Genomic DNA, 14,455 nt, shown 5'->3' with positions numbered 1-14,455 from the left:
TCCATCAGTGTTCCCTCTAAGCTGAGTCCATGTGAGCTAGCTCACAGTTTTTTAGCCTCCGGCTCACACATTTTTGTCTCCGCCCAGGAAGGAGGGCTCCAGAGCAAACTAATTAATGCAGGAGCCAAATCACCTGCTCACAACTTCAATGCCAGTAGCTCACAAAGTAGGATCTTTGCTCACAAGACTCCACAGCTTAGAGGGAAAATTGGTCTCCATCTCTGTCCCCACTGTGTGGGGGGGAGGGACAGTCTCCTGCTGTATGCTGCTATGTGTGGGGGTGGAGCAGTCTCCAGGGTATAGGTGGTGTGTCAGATTAGGATCTGGGAGCCCCAAATTCACATTCTCACTATGAAGTTAAGAACATAAATGTGATTAGCACTCTCTGTAAGCCGCCCAGAGACCCTTAGGGGTTAGGGCGGGATAGAAAATCAAATAAATAAATAAATAAACAAACAAACATAAGAAAAGCCAATGCTGGATCAGGCCAATGGCCCATCTAGTCCAACACTCTGTCACACAGTGGCCAAAAACACCAGGTGCCATCAGGAGGTCCAGCAGTGGGGCCGGGACACCAAAAGCCCTCCCACTGTTGCCCCCCCCAAGCACCAAGAATACAGAGCATCACCTGCCCCAGCCTGAGAGTTCCTATATAAACCTTGTGGCTAAGAGCCACTGATGGATCTGTGCTCCATTTGTTGTTGTTGTTGTTCAGTCACACAGTCGAGTCCGACTCTTCGCGACCCCATGGACCAGATCACGCTAGGCCTTCCTGTCTTCCACCGTCCTCTGAAGTTTGCTCAACTTCATGTTCGTTGCATCAATAACACTGTCTAGCCATCTCATCCTTTGCCGTCCCCATCTTCTTTGGCCTTCAGTCTTTCCCAGCATCAGGGTCTTCTGCAGTGAGTGCTCCCTTCTCATTTGGTGGCCAAAGTATTTGAGCTTCAGTTTCATTATCTGGCCTTCCAGGGAACTCCATATGCTTATCTAATTCCCTCTTGAAGCCGTCCATGCTTGTAGCCACCACCACCTCCTGTGGCAGTGAATTCCATGTGTGAATCACTCTTTGGGTGAAGAAGGACTTCCTTTTATCTGTTCTAACCCGACTGCTCAGCAATTTCATTCGTTCACTGGGTAACCTTTGGCCAGTCAATGTCTTTCAGCTTTACCTGCCTCACTGGGTGGTTGTGAGAACACAAGGGGGGTGGGGTTTCCTGTGTATGCTGCCCCTGAGTTCCTTGGAGAAAAGAGAGGATAAAATGCGGGTAGAGTGGGGAGATTGAGATTATATGTATAAAATGCTTGGCCTATACTAACTTCTCCAGAGGTGTATATGTTAGCAAGTATTCTCCATGAGTTGAACTGAAGATGGAATCAAAAAAAGGTTAATCAGGAGAAGAAACTGATTTGTGTTTCTGTCTAAGCAGAAAGTCTGCTGGCCTTGTTACCAGTTCCTCAACAGTTGTTTCAGGTCTGGGTTTTTTTTGTTTTTGTTTACCCTGATACAACATTTGAATCTTGAAGCTTGCAACAAATGTTGTGACGAACTAAGCAGAAATTGTATGCATCTCCTCCAAATAATTTTTTCTTCAGGCTTTACATTAGGCAGCTGTAACATCAGATAACTGTCTTAATCATGAACGCAACATGATTTTTCTACACAGCTCTCACTGCCTCAGAGGAGGACAGCGCGTACGTCATGTGCTTTAATACAAATTTCTGCATTGCTAGGTGTGTGCTCACTAGGAAGTTATGTACACGCTATATGACACCTTTTTAAAAGAAGCAAAGCTGCCTGAGAAGAAAGGGAACCGGAGCAGAGGTGGAGAGGCCAAAATGTACATAACCCTTTCCCACTTCTTGCCGTTCCCTTGTTCCAAAATCCCCCCCACCCCCACCCCACCCGGCAGGACTCAAAACATGATCTTCATTTTTGGCACAGGTGCACTCTGACAAAAGAGTCCGTCATACTCTATTTATCTAGAGTTGTCCACAAGGTGGCAGAAAGCGATCAGCTTTCCTTAAAACTGATTGGAGCTTCATAGCGCTCAGTGTTAATTTGTTGTATACAGTACTTTAGCTCACAGGGAGTGATGATAGAGCAGCACATGGAGAAATAGTTGGGGGAGTTTTCCCTGTGATATCCCCTTGCTTATCTGAAGTGTGAATGAAGGAACATTCTCACACAGCTCCTGCTCATTTCATTGGAGCTTGAACAGGCGTAGCTCCTGATAAGTAGTGCTCATACTCAGGGGTCATTTTGTAGAAAAAGAGGTGCAGGAGCTCATTAGCATAACTCATTAGCATAACTTATTTGCATATGCCACACCCCCTGACATCACCGGAAGTGTGTCAGAAGGCAACACCCACCACTCAGGCTCCACTGGACTGCTTTGGATTGCTAGCTATTGGGGGGTGGGGGGAACGTGCAGATCTGTCCTCGCAGAGGAGGGAGAGCTTGTGCCTGAATAAAACTTGGTCTTAAAGGTGCCACTGGACTGTTTTGGTCTGGGGGGATGGGGGGAGCTCTGCAACTTACCTGGCTGTTTCTTGCTCTGACTGAGGGCTGCTGGGAGCAGGGGGTGGGGCTTGTTGCATGTGCCCGCCCCCTGGGCTCTTTACTGCCGGAGCTCTGCTCCTGTGCGCTCCTGCAGGAAATTACCCCTGCTCATACTTAACACTAAAGGAAAAAAATAATCGGTGTATTACCATAGTCACTAAGGTTGTTCTGTTTCTCAGCTTTCTGGCAAGCATATTTGCTACATACGGTTCTGTTCCTTTGGAAGCCGTTAGGATTGTGACCGTCCAGAGCTTTTTGTTAAGGACCTTTTCCCTTTGGCCTCTCATGCGGGCCCTGTGAAACTCTTAAGTGGTTCCTGATGAACACAAATAGAGAGAGATTCAGGTGGGGAGCCGTGTTGGTCTGAAGCAATAGAAGAGAGTTTGAGTCCAGTGGCACCTTTAAGACCAGCAAAGTTTAATTCTGGGTAGAAGCTTTCGTGTGCATGTCCAGGAAAGCTTATACCCCAAGTTAAACTTTATTGGTGTAGTGGTTAAGTGCGTGGACTCTAATCTGGGAGAACCGGGTTTGAAGAAGAAGAAGAGATTGGATTTATACCCCGCCCTTCACTACCCAAAGGTGTCTCAGAGCGGCTTACAAACACCTTTCCCCTCCCCACAACAGACACCTTGTGACTAGGTAGGTAGGGCTGAGAGAGCTCTTGATAGTAACTGCTCTTTTTCAAGAGCAGCTCTTATCAGAACTATGGCTTGCCCAAGGTCATCCAGCCAGGTGCAAGTGGAGGAGTGGGGAATCAAACCCGGTTCTCCCAGATTAGAGTCCGCGCACTTAACCACTACACCAAACTGGCTCTCCCCACTCCTCCACTTGCACCTGTTGGATAACCTTGGGCAAGCCATAATTCTAGCACAGCTGTTCTTGAAAAAGAGCAGTTTCTGTCAGAGCTCACTCAGCGCTGCTTACTTGACAGGGTGTCTGTTGTGGGGAGGGGAAGGGAAAGGAGTTTGTAAGCCGCTCTGAGACTCCCTTGGATAGTGAAGGGCGGGGTATAAATCCAATCTCTTCTTCTTAAAGATGCCACTAGGCTCAAACTTTGTACAAATGAAGAAAGTTAGTGAGCAGAACTGTAGTACTGATGTCGGAAGGGTTTAAATTCTAAAATTGAGATAGCTTCAGAGAAGCAGAGGAAGATAAGGGGAAGGCAAAGAATGAGTTCAATTGCGCATGCTTAGCTCATGACAGAGAATCTCAAATTGAAACTGAAGCTTTGAAACCAAGAGGTCACTTATGTGTGTATATTCTGGCTATCCCATCCAGTAGATTTTGAAAATGTAGGTCGAGTTAGAGCATTGGGGAAAGTAGCTCACATTTGTGAAGGAATAGCTTTTAGAGTCTGCTTTTTTGAGGAACAAATGAACTTGATATTCAGTGGGCAGATGTTCCAGATTATCGAGTTGTCTGTATGGGATAAATCCCGCCAGATGAGCAACAGAAATTATTTCCATTACTCTGAACTTTAAAATAACCCCCTCTACAGATTTGTCTGCTCTTACTTTTAGTGACTGGTCCCTGTAGGACCTCATAAGGGCTGAAACCTTGTATGTACCCTCGGAAGCCAATTGAATGGCCAACAATGGATTTGTTGTGATTTCTAGGCTTGTGGTGTGAAGAAGGCTGCAGTCCCCAGCTGATGCTTGCTTTGTGTTTTAGGTTCTACCTGATTGGTGGAGGCATCCCTGTCATTGTCTGTGGGATAACAGCTGCAGCAAACATCAGGAATTATGGAAGCAGGCCCGGTGCAGCATAGTAAGTTCTCTCTCCTGGGCAGCTGTGGGCAGGCATTCTTTCGCCTTCACTGTTGGATGGTCTCCAGAAGTGGGTTATGCCCGCCCGCCCCCCCATCACCCCTGCAGGCCACGCCATTCAATTTATTTGTATGTGGCTTCCACATCCAGCCTAGGGGGTGAGCCCCAGTCCATGCCCCGTCTTGCTCTGCTTCAAAGGAACATCCGTGGCTCTTCGAAAGTGAAAGCAACCAAGGGAACAAGGGCGAGTCACAGATAAAGCGTTTAGGCTTATTGAGGAGCATAGGTCAGCGGGATGCCCGGACACACCGAGAAGGCTTTGGGCATGGTGGCCGCCTGCCCCAACGCCTCTCCAGTTCTAGGACACCTAGCCAGAGCTGGGGGGTAATTGTCTGAGCCCCCAGCTGCCAGACCCTCCACTTCTAGGGCAGATCTCACGTCCGTGCCTGCTCCCCAGGTCATGGGAACAGCCAGTGCCGCAATTGCCAGAAGAGCCTGCGGGTCGTCATCGCCCCCCCCCCCCAAAAAAAAGCCTTGGCTGAGGCAGGAATCTTTTCAATCACTGCTAGTTATTCCACTTTAGTGGCCGCAGATGGATCAAGAGGAAGAGGCTTTAGATTGCAATGCACCAATCCCCTTCAGCACAATTCGAGAATCCAGGAGCACATCCAAGGCTTCAGAGCTCTATTACTGGTGGCAGTGAAGCTTCCCATGCAGTGATTATCCAGTAAAGGGACACGGGGGTGCAAAGATCCCAGGGTTCTGGATCCTCCCCCCCCCCACTTTCCTCCCCCAGAATTCTGGATGAGGTATTCCCACACCCCAGTATTTACTCCTGGATCACCAGCAAGGCCATTAAAGATGTCCAGGAGGTTCTTCTAAAGAGTGGGAGGGGAAAATGAAAGTGCAGGCACAGAGGCTGTTCCCCCTTGTCATTCTTATGATCCCCTAAATGTTCAGAAAGATCCAGGAGCTCATCATAGACATTCTTTGGAGGAGGCTGATTCCTGTTCTCCAAACTTTCAGAGGCAGAGCTTCGAGAAGCTCCTCCAGCCACAAAAAAAGGATCTCTGTCCAGGGACAGAGTGACCAGGGATGTCCGTGCAACATTGGAGGTACTAGCAAAGCACAGTTTCCTGGTCAGTCACCGGAAAAGTTTGCCGACACCAGCTCAATCCATCATCCATCTGAGCACTCAAACACAAGGTATCCAACATTCAGCAGGCTCTCCTTCTATTTGCATGATCATTCTGAGCCGACTTGATGACCCTAGCACATTTGCTTGGGCCCCTGATCTCCTGCATCTGCATAGTTCCATGGACCAGACTGCAGTTGCTTTGAGCTCCAGCTGTCCCTGGATTCGGAGTGGTTTTCTCTCTCGGGAGCTACACAAAGTCCTAAAGGCTTTATCCCAACGACTGAACCAATCAAATGAGTACCTGTTAGAACCTTATCCTTCAAGATGGCATTCATGGGGGCCATCACAACTGCTAGAACGGTCTCAGGGCTGCCTGCCCTTTCCGTAAGGGAAGAATCATGCTCCTTCCATAAAGACTCAGTAATCCGCAAGACAGACCCCTTTTTTGGTACCAGAGGTAAACTCTGCTTTCCATGAGGACAAGGAAATCCACCCAGTAGCTTCTGCCCATGAACTGTGTACCCCAAGGAGAAGGAATAGCACAAATTGGACATAAGGAGAACACTGAAGCGCATAAAGCACACAGCGTCTGTCAGGACCATGGACTCACACTTTGTTTCCTTCAACCCATCTTCCATAAAGTATCCAAGACCACTATCACCAGGTGGAGTAAGGCATGTACCTTAGCATACAAAGTCCACCGCTTACCTGCTCCCAGGGGAGTCACAGCACACTCCACTAGGGTGGCACCCACCTCAGCAGACTTCTCTACCAGTGCTCCCGTTGCAGAAATATGCAAAGCAACAACCTGGACATCCGTGCCCACCTTGGTCAGACATTGTAGATTGGATTCCTGCAGGTCTGTAGATGCAATCTTTAGAGAGAGAGTCTTCCAGCAGGTGGTTCCCCAGTAGTTCCTCCAACAAGCAGTGGTCTGCCCACCCAGGATGATTGAGCTGTTCAATATCCCATTTCTAGATACCTTCCACCACTAGTGGAGGACGAAACATGGGACTTAACATGAGGGCATCTTCTCCTCAGTCAAATGGAAGGTAGAAGAGAATTAAGGTGAAAGGGGAAGAATTTAAACTGCAAGCCTTTGCAGATGATTTAGTTTTTATCCTGGAAGAGCCATTAACAACGATTGTACAACTCCTGAATAGGGTACAAGAATTCGGCCAGGTAGCAGGTTTGAAAATTAATTTTAAAAAGACAAAAATAATCACAAAAAACTGTACCGAGCAAGAGATTCAAGAATTACAAAAAAACTCAACTATTGAAGGAAGGAAGAAAGTTAAGTTAAGGAATAATATTGACAAATAGAACCAGTTCTATGTTTGAAGATAATTATAAGGCACTACTTTTAGAAATCAAGAAAGATCTTGGAAAATGGGAAACTCTCCAACTTTCTTTTATGGGTAGAATAGCAGTGGTAAAAATGAATATATTACCCAGGTTCATTTTCTTTTTTCAAAATATCCCGATTTTGAAGAATCAGCAATATGTTAATGATATAGATAAAATTATAGGACAATTTATCTGGCAAACTAAAAGACCTAGGATTAAAAGAAAAATTTTACAAGATAGGAAAGAAAGAGGGGGCTTTGCATTATCTAACTGGTTTCTATATTACAAAGCAGCATCATTGATTTGGATTAGAGATTGGGTAATTTTGGAAAACATAAGATTGTTAAAAATAGAAGGCCACGGTTTATTAGTGGGGTGGCATGCTTTTCTATAGTGTGACAAGTATGAGATACATAAATATTTTAATCAACACCTCCTTAGAAGGTCCTTACTGAAAACATGGCAAGAGGTCAAGAAACTATACTATACAAAAATACCAAAGTGGGTATTCCCTTTGGAAGCATGTATAAAACCTAGATTATACATGAAATATCCTTTATAGAGATATGAAGATTTGTTGGATAGTCATAATAATTTAAAATCAACTGCTGAATTACAAGAACAAAATAAAAATCTGACGTGGTGGGGGAGATTGCAATTGGAAACAAGATTTAAAAAGGATAAAAAGAATGGTTTTTATGAGAAATTAATGGATTTAGATAAAATGTGGCTGGTTACAGAGGAAAAACTAATGAAAAAACTGTATGCTTTTTTGTTAGAAACAATGATGCAAGGTGAGATAGTTAAGGCAACAATGGTGACTTGGGCACAGAATATATAGGCTATAACATAGATTTAGACCAATGGGCAAGCATTTGGAAAATCAACATAAAAATTACCAGAACATCTTATAAGGAAAATTTATACAAAATGTTCCGTAGATGGCACATGCGACCGGATAGAGTAGCGAAATGCTATCTAAATATGTCCAGCCGTTGCTGAAAATGTAAACAAAATCTGGGGACGTATTTCCGTATGTGGTGGATGTGCGCTAAAACAAAAAAAAATGTTTGTCACTTCAGAAAATGATGCAAGAAATAATAGACATAAAAATACCCTTTAAACCAGAAGTATTTTTATTGAATGTAAGTCCAGAGAAATATAAAAAGCCAGACTTATATATGATAATCCATATATTAACAACAACTAGAATTATGTTTGCTAAATATTGGAAAACTGAAGAAATTCCATCAAAGGGGGAACTGATATCAAAATTGTTAGAAAAAGCTGAAATGGACAAGCTTACAATCATTTTACAGGGTAAAAGTCAGGAAATATATGAGGGAACTTGGTTTAGATTGTATAATTGGCTAGAAAAATGATGAATCTAATCAATTAATGATTACCATGGTGAATTTAAGAATTGACTGATACGTTATATGGTGGACTCTCTTGATTAAGATATATCATAGTATTGATGTATTGTATTCGAAATCACAATAAAATATAAATTAAAAAAGTTAGGTAGAAAAGAAGAAGAAGAGATTGGATGTATACCCCGCCCTTCATTTGGATTCACTCGGAGTGACTTTCAAACTCCTTTCCCTTCTCCTCCCCACAACAGACACCCTGTGAGGTAGGTGGGGCTGAGAGAGCTCTTTCCAAAACTGTCCTTGAGAAAACAGCTCTGACAAAACTATGGCTTGCCCAAGGTCATCCAGCAGCTGCAAGTGAAGGAGTGGGGAATCAAACCCAGTTCTCCCAGATTAGAGTCCGTGCACTTAACCACTACACCAAACTGGCTCTCCCATAAGGCGGGAGGAATTTCTGGGAGAGGAAAGTAAAGAATTCAAAGGTTGTTGTTTCTGCAAAAGAGCCAAAGAATTTGTCTCAATTTGAAGCTTTGCAAGCATGAACTGGGTCTCAACCCCTAGCCCGGAGGTGGAAGCAGTGCAGAAAATAATTTGCACAGCCCTGCTGAGTGTGTGTATGTGTGTGTGGGGGATAACTCATTTCTTGATACCTTCCATTCCAGTGAGGAGAAGGCACCCTCACGGTAAGTCCAATTATTTGTTTCGTGCAGTTGGTATGATTTCTGAAAATAGATGCCTTTCTCAAGTCTGGTTTTGTTTTCTTGCAGTTGCTGGATGGCGTGGGAACCAAGTTTGGGAGCTTTCTACGGACCTGCCGGTTTTATTATTTTTGTAAACTGCATGTATTTTCTCAGCATATTTATACAATTGAAGCGGCACCCTGAGCGCAAGTTTGAGCTGAAAGAGCCAGCGGAGGAACAGCAGCGATTGGCGTCCAATGAACATGGGGAACTAAACCATCAGGACTCCATGTCTGTCTCGCTGGTCTCTTCTTCAGCTTTGGAAAATGAACACAGTTTCCATGCTCAGCTGCTGGGCGTGAGCCTGACTCTGTTTCTCTACGTGGCCCTGTGGATTTTGGGGGCTTTTGCTGTTTCTTTACATTACCCATTGGATTTGGTGTTCAGCTGCTTCTTTGGAGTCGTGTGCTTAAGCCTTAGTGGTTTTCTAATAATACATCACTGTGCTAACAGAGAAGACATCAGGCACGCTTGGATAACTACCTGCTGTCCCGGAAGGAGCACGTATTCGGTACAAGTTAACATTCAGCCTTCCTCCACGGCAAGTGGGACAAACGGGGAGCCTGCCAAGTGCACCAATAGCAGCGCAGAATCTTCATGCACTAATAAAAGCACATCGAGCATAAAAAATTCTTCTCAAGGTTGCAAACTGACCAATATACAGGCTGCAGCAGCACAGTGTCCTCCTAGCTCCTTGGTACTGAACACGGGCCCACCCCTCGATAACAGTCTTACCGAACACTCGGTAGACAACGAGATCAAAATGCACGTGGCCCCTTTAGAGGCCCCTCTGCGACCAAATGGGCACCCAGGTCGCCATCACAAAAACAGAAGTAAAGGACACCGGGCCAGCAGGCTCACGGTCTTGCGGGAGTACTCTTACGATGTCCCCACCAGCGTCGAGGGTAGCATCCAGAATGGTTTGCCGAAACCTCGTCAGAGTAGCAGTGAAGGATACTCCAGGAGCCGGAGAGCGTATCTGGCATACCGAGAGCGTCAGTATACCCAGTCCCAACAGGACAGCAGTGACGCTTGTAGTACTCTTCAAAAAGGCCACAGGAATACTGAAAAGACAGTCCTGGCCAACTTCAAAAAAGATGTACTAAGAAAGCCAATGGTGGTTGAGCTGGAAGGGCAGCAGAAATCCTATGGCTTAAATCTGGCTATCCAAAGCGGACCATTGAAAAGCAGTGCCCAGGATGGGACATTGCTGAGTGCCGACAGTACCGGCAATATCAGGACAGGGTTGTGGAAGCACGAAACTACTGTATAATGAGATAGGAGAGGGAAGGGTATTAAAAGGAACATTCTTTTTCAGTTCAGAACAATTTTTTACAGTTTACAAACAACGGTACGTTGACTTGGGAGACTGTGAGATAGGGCAGGAGATCTGCCACATGAAAATGCCTTATACCTTTTTGAGGTACGTCTTTGACATTTGAACAAATAATAATTTGTTCTTTTTAATTTTTTTTAAATTATCAGGTTCTGTTTTGATACGGAATTGGATGCTTACATTTTTTTTTACATATAACTTTCTCTCTCTTTTCTAGGTATGTCCAGTGCATTTCACTTTTATATTTAAACATGTAAAATAAATACCTTTCTTTAGACTCCTGTTACGTGCCATATTGGTTCAAATAGTGAAAGGGGGATTGGGGGGGAGTGTAGTTTGTATTTACATGTTAGTGTTCCTTTAAGTGCCTTAGAACCTGCCAATTTCAGCTGCTGACACTTGCAGTGGTTGGGAGAAAAAAAACATGCACAGTATCTTGGAAGAAGAAGAAGAGATTGGTTTTATACCCCGCCCCTCACTACCCAAAGGAGTCTCAGAGCAGCTTCGCTTCCCCTTCCCCACAACAGAGACCCCGTGAGGTAGGTGGGGCTGAGAGCTGTGACTGACCCAAGGTCACCCAGCTGGCTTCATGTGGAGGAGTGGGGAATCAAACCCAGTTCTCCAGATTAGAGTCCGCCACTCTTAACTACGACACCGGACTGGCTCACACTGGACACAGCGGCAAAGCAGCGAGACACAAGCTGTTGCCAAGGTAATGTTCAGGGTACCACGGCGAGCAGGGTGCCAGGGCATCTTCCCAATCATCAGTGGTACAGGTGACTACTGTCCCTCCCCTTCTAACCCCGTGCTGCCGCTGCCCAGATCCTAGCAAATCTTCTACGGCAGTGCCTTGGGAGGTAGGCTTGGACAGAAGCAGTGGGGTAGGCCCAGGAGGAGATAGCTGTACTTTGCCTTGGGATGGCAGATTCCCTTGGGACGGCATTGCCTGTTGCCAGTTATCCAAGTCCTTCTCATGTAGGAGAGATATTTTGAAAGTCACAGGATCATGGCTCTGCACGGAAAACATCCAAGATCTGTTAGGGCTGTTTTTCTAGAAGTTGGTAGAGGACATTCCATCAAGCCAGTCCTAGTTTCCTTAGTCTACACAAGGTAGAGTGAACATATGACAAAGATGGGTGCAGGTCATGTCCTTATACTGGAAAAATTGAGTTCTTAATAATGATTCCTGTATAACAGGCGTGTGCTTGCAAACTCTTAGACAGCTAGATCTCAAAACTGTATTTTGAGCCCTAGATTTTGTAGTCCTTACAGTAGTCCTTACAGTAACCACGTGGGGTTTGTTTGTTTGTTTGTTTGTTTTTTAAGCTCAGAAGTGGTCAGGAGGCCTTTTTTAAAAAGGCAAAAAGTGCTCATAGAGTAGTTTAAGAAAAGGACCCATGCTATGGCTGGGTTTGCAAGTTGCCTCTTAGTTGTATACTTCATAGGTGTGCATTTGGAAACGGTACAATGGCACGTGTGACTTTATATTTCAGCACAGGAGCAGATGTTGTGGATTTGGCAGCTCTTGGGGCATTGAATGACGACAACGCCTGTCCTTTTTCTTGTATGAACAATTTCAGTAATAATGTAACTGTACAGTCTTTGCATTGAATTAATGTATCCCAAAGCAAAACATCTCGATATCCAAAGGGAGTTCCAGGCGATAACAATGGTTTATGTATCTATTGGTTCCTCTTTCCTTCTATGACTATATCCGCCCCCTCCGTCAACCCCATGTTCTTTTTTCTTTCATGAAATTACTTCGGCGCCTTTATTAAAATCCTCTCCCACTTCACCTCTTTCCCAGGTACTTGTATACTCAGATGATCACACCCTTCGAATGGAGGAATTTAGGTTGAAAAGTGTGGTAATACTTGTGCTGGAAATTATCCTTTGGGCTCTGACCAGGGAATTCAATAAAGGCAGGTTTGGGTGTCTTTTGTAATAAACAGTTCCTTATTTGCAGTGCATGGAAGTAAGTTTTGTGCTGACAAATCATGTCTGAGTGTTGGGAATAAATTGGGAGTAAACAGGAACAGGTGAATAGAAACATTTTTTAAAAAAATTCATTAGGGTGTCTCTACTCCTGTGAGACTCTGTCATTGTGCTGATTCAATGAAGTGGTGGAGTCGTGTTTGCATTTCCAATGCCAAGTGAAAATGAATGATTTGAGGACGTATTAAGTGAGCGTTTTTTTACTTTAGTAACTGATAATTTCAGTGTATTAAGTAGTATTCAGAGAAGACATCACGAAAACCTGTTTCCATCAGTTCTGCTTCAAAGTTTCTGTAGCTGTGTCTGCTAGATGTCATTTCTGGATTATCACTACTTCTGTGGCTGTTGCGCCAAAGCTGACATTTTTCAGTGTTAAGATTCGAGCACCTCGATCCTCTTCGAGTCTCAGAGACAAATGATTCAAAATTGCATATGTATTTTATCAGGAACTTGTTCAGAATGTTAGATCGAAGAGGGCAGCCATGTTAGTCTGAAGCAATAGAACAAAGAGTCCAGAGTGGCACCTTTAAGACCAACAAAGTTTTATTCAAGGTGTGAGCGTTCGTGTGCAAGCACACTTCATCAGACACTGACAAAGTGTGCATGCACACAAGAGCTCATACCTTGAATAAAACTTTGTTGGTCTTAAAGGTGCCACTGGACTCTGACTAAGTTCTATTATTCAAAATGAGTCACAATTGTTCAGTTTTTGTTAGAAATAACTAAATATTTTCCTGGAATTGGTACTGCTTTGAAAATAGGATCTTTCTTCCTTGCAGACATCAAAGAATCACTTCAGGTATAAAGGAATGCCCAGGGCTATTTTTGGGCAGGAACACACAGGAACAGAGTTCCGGCTGGCTCCCAAGTTGGCCGCGCCCAGCAGGAACTCATTAGCATAATAGGCCACACCCAAGAGCAGAAACTCATTAGGATTGGCTACATTAGGGGTGTGTGGCCTAACATGCAAAGGAGTTCCTGCTACAAAAAAAGGCCCTGGGTTTTGACAACAAACAAGGTAAAACAGAATAAGAAGCAAAAGGTGGGTGTGGCAAGATAACCACACTTCTGGTAACATGTGGGTGCGGCCTGATGTGCTAGTGAGCTGTGCTGTCAGGGGTGTGGCCTAATATCCTAATGAGTTCCTGCTGTTGGGTGTGGCCTATTATGCTAGTGAGTTCCTGCTGGGCTTTTTCTACAAAAAGATCCCTGGGTATGCCTAAAGGTATAAACTGTCTTAAAAACAGTCTTGGTTCTAAATGGGTGGGGTGGGGTGGGGGAGGACGACTGCTACTTGAGAAGCAAAGCTGCCAAATGTACAGTTTGTTTCTGTGTTGTTTTTCTCTCTCTTTAAAGTGGCCAAATTCCAAGGCAGAACTATTGAAGGGCAATTGAAGCCAGTAAAATGTCTTTTGTAAACTAAGGTCTCCCCCAGTTCAATGTCTGTCTTTCTGTTTTACTGGGCCAAAACTGAGATAAAGAATGGGGGTGTGCTCAGTGGGTAGGGTTGGAATTCAGGTGCCAAGACAGTACAGTTGTGAGTTCCAGTGAAATTCTCTTCATGGATGCAGTGCATTCTGTTGACATTGATTCTGCCTTCCCACGCCAGCATCAGGGCTTCATTCGTGACACTTTTTTTTACTGGCTTTAACTTCTACACATTTTTGGGTTGAAAATAAATAATTTCTGAGAATTTCTTTCATCCATAAAGGATATCGTGAGTCGTTTTTGTCTCAACCAGTCAATTTCGTTTTCTAAGGGACCTCTCCCTTAGAATCAAAGATGAACTGTTAATCCGTATCCAGGCCCCTCACAACTTCTCCACGGTTGAATTCAGATCAGTTTGGCAAACAGTCCCGAGTGCCCCTCAAGCTCACCATTGCACCCCAGCACACTGCTTGACATCACCGCAGACAATGGGAGAGGAGGCTAAATTGCTTTGTGGCCCCGAAAAGAAGGGGAACTATTTCTGCTTCCATCTTGTCTGCTGCCAACCCCGGCTGGGCTCTTCTAAAAATTTAATGGGGAAGGGGTTCCCTATGTTCCCGTTGCTGCCAAGTGAAATGTTGAGAAATTTCTGGTTTTGCCCCTTCAGCTCTTGACACTTGAAGCATCTTGCTTGAAAGGCATTTGTGGGACTGTCTCCCCCCCCCCCCCCCCGGGGGGGGGAGGGGGGTTTAGAACACGGACGCACAAA

The 14,455-nt window shown here is 44.8% G+C and overlaps 1 protein-coding gene across 1 annotated transcript in view; it reads left to right on the top strand.

Annotated features, from left to right (window-relative positions):
* Nucleotides 1–10,402, top strand: part of ADGRA3 (adhesion G protein-coupled receptor A3) — a 76,351-nt gene extending 65,949 nt beyond the window's left edge. Inside the window, exons 18-19 of the mRNA XM_015417119.1 lie at nt 4,235–4,330; nt 8,955–10,402. Of these exons, the coding sequence (XP_015272605.1) occupies nt 4,235–4,330; nt 8,955–10,200 (1,342 nt within the window). The 3' untranslated portion in view covers nt 10,201–10,402. The remainder of the gene's footprint in view (nt 1–4,234; nt 4,331–8,954) is intronic.
* Nucleotides 10,403–14,455: the final 4,053 nt, after the last annotated feature.

The sequence above is a fragment of the Gekko japonicus genome, unplaced genomic scaffold, assembly GCF_001447785.1.
Source record: "Gekko japonicus isolate JY-2015 unplaced genomic scaffold, Gekko_japonicus_V1.1 scaffold891, whole genome shotgun sequence".
NCBI classification, from domain to species: Eukaryota; Metazoa; Chordata; class Lepidosauria; order Squamata; family Gekkonidae; genus Gekko; species Gekko japonicus.
This window is presented reverse-complemented; position numbering and strand designations above follow the sequence as displayed.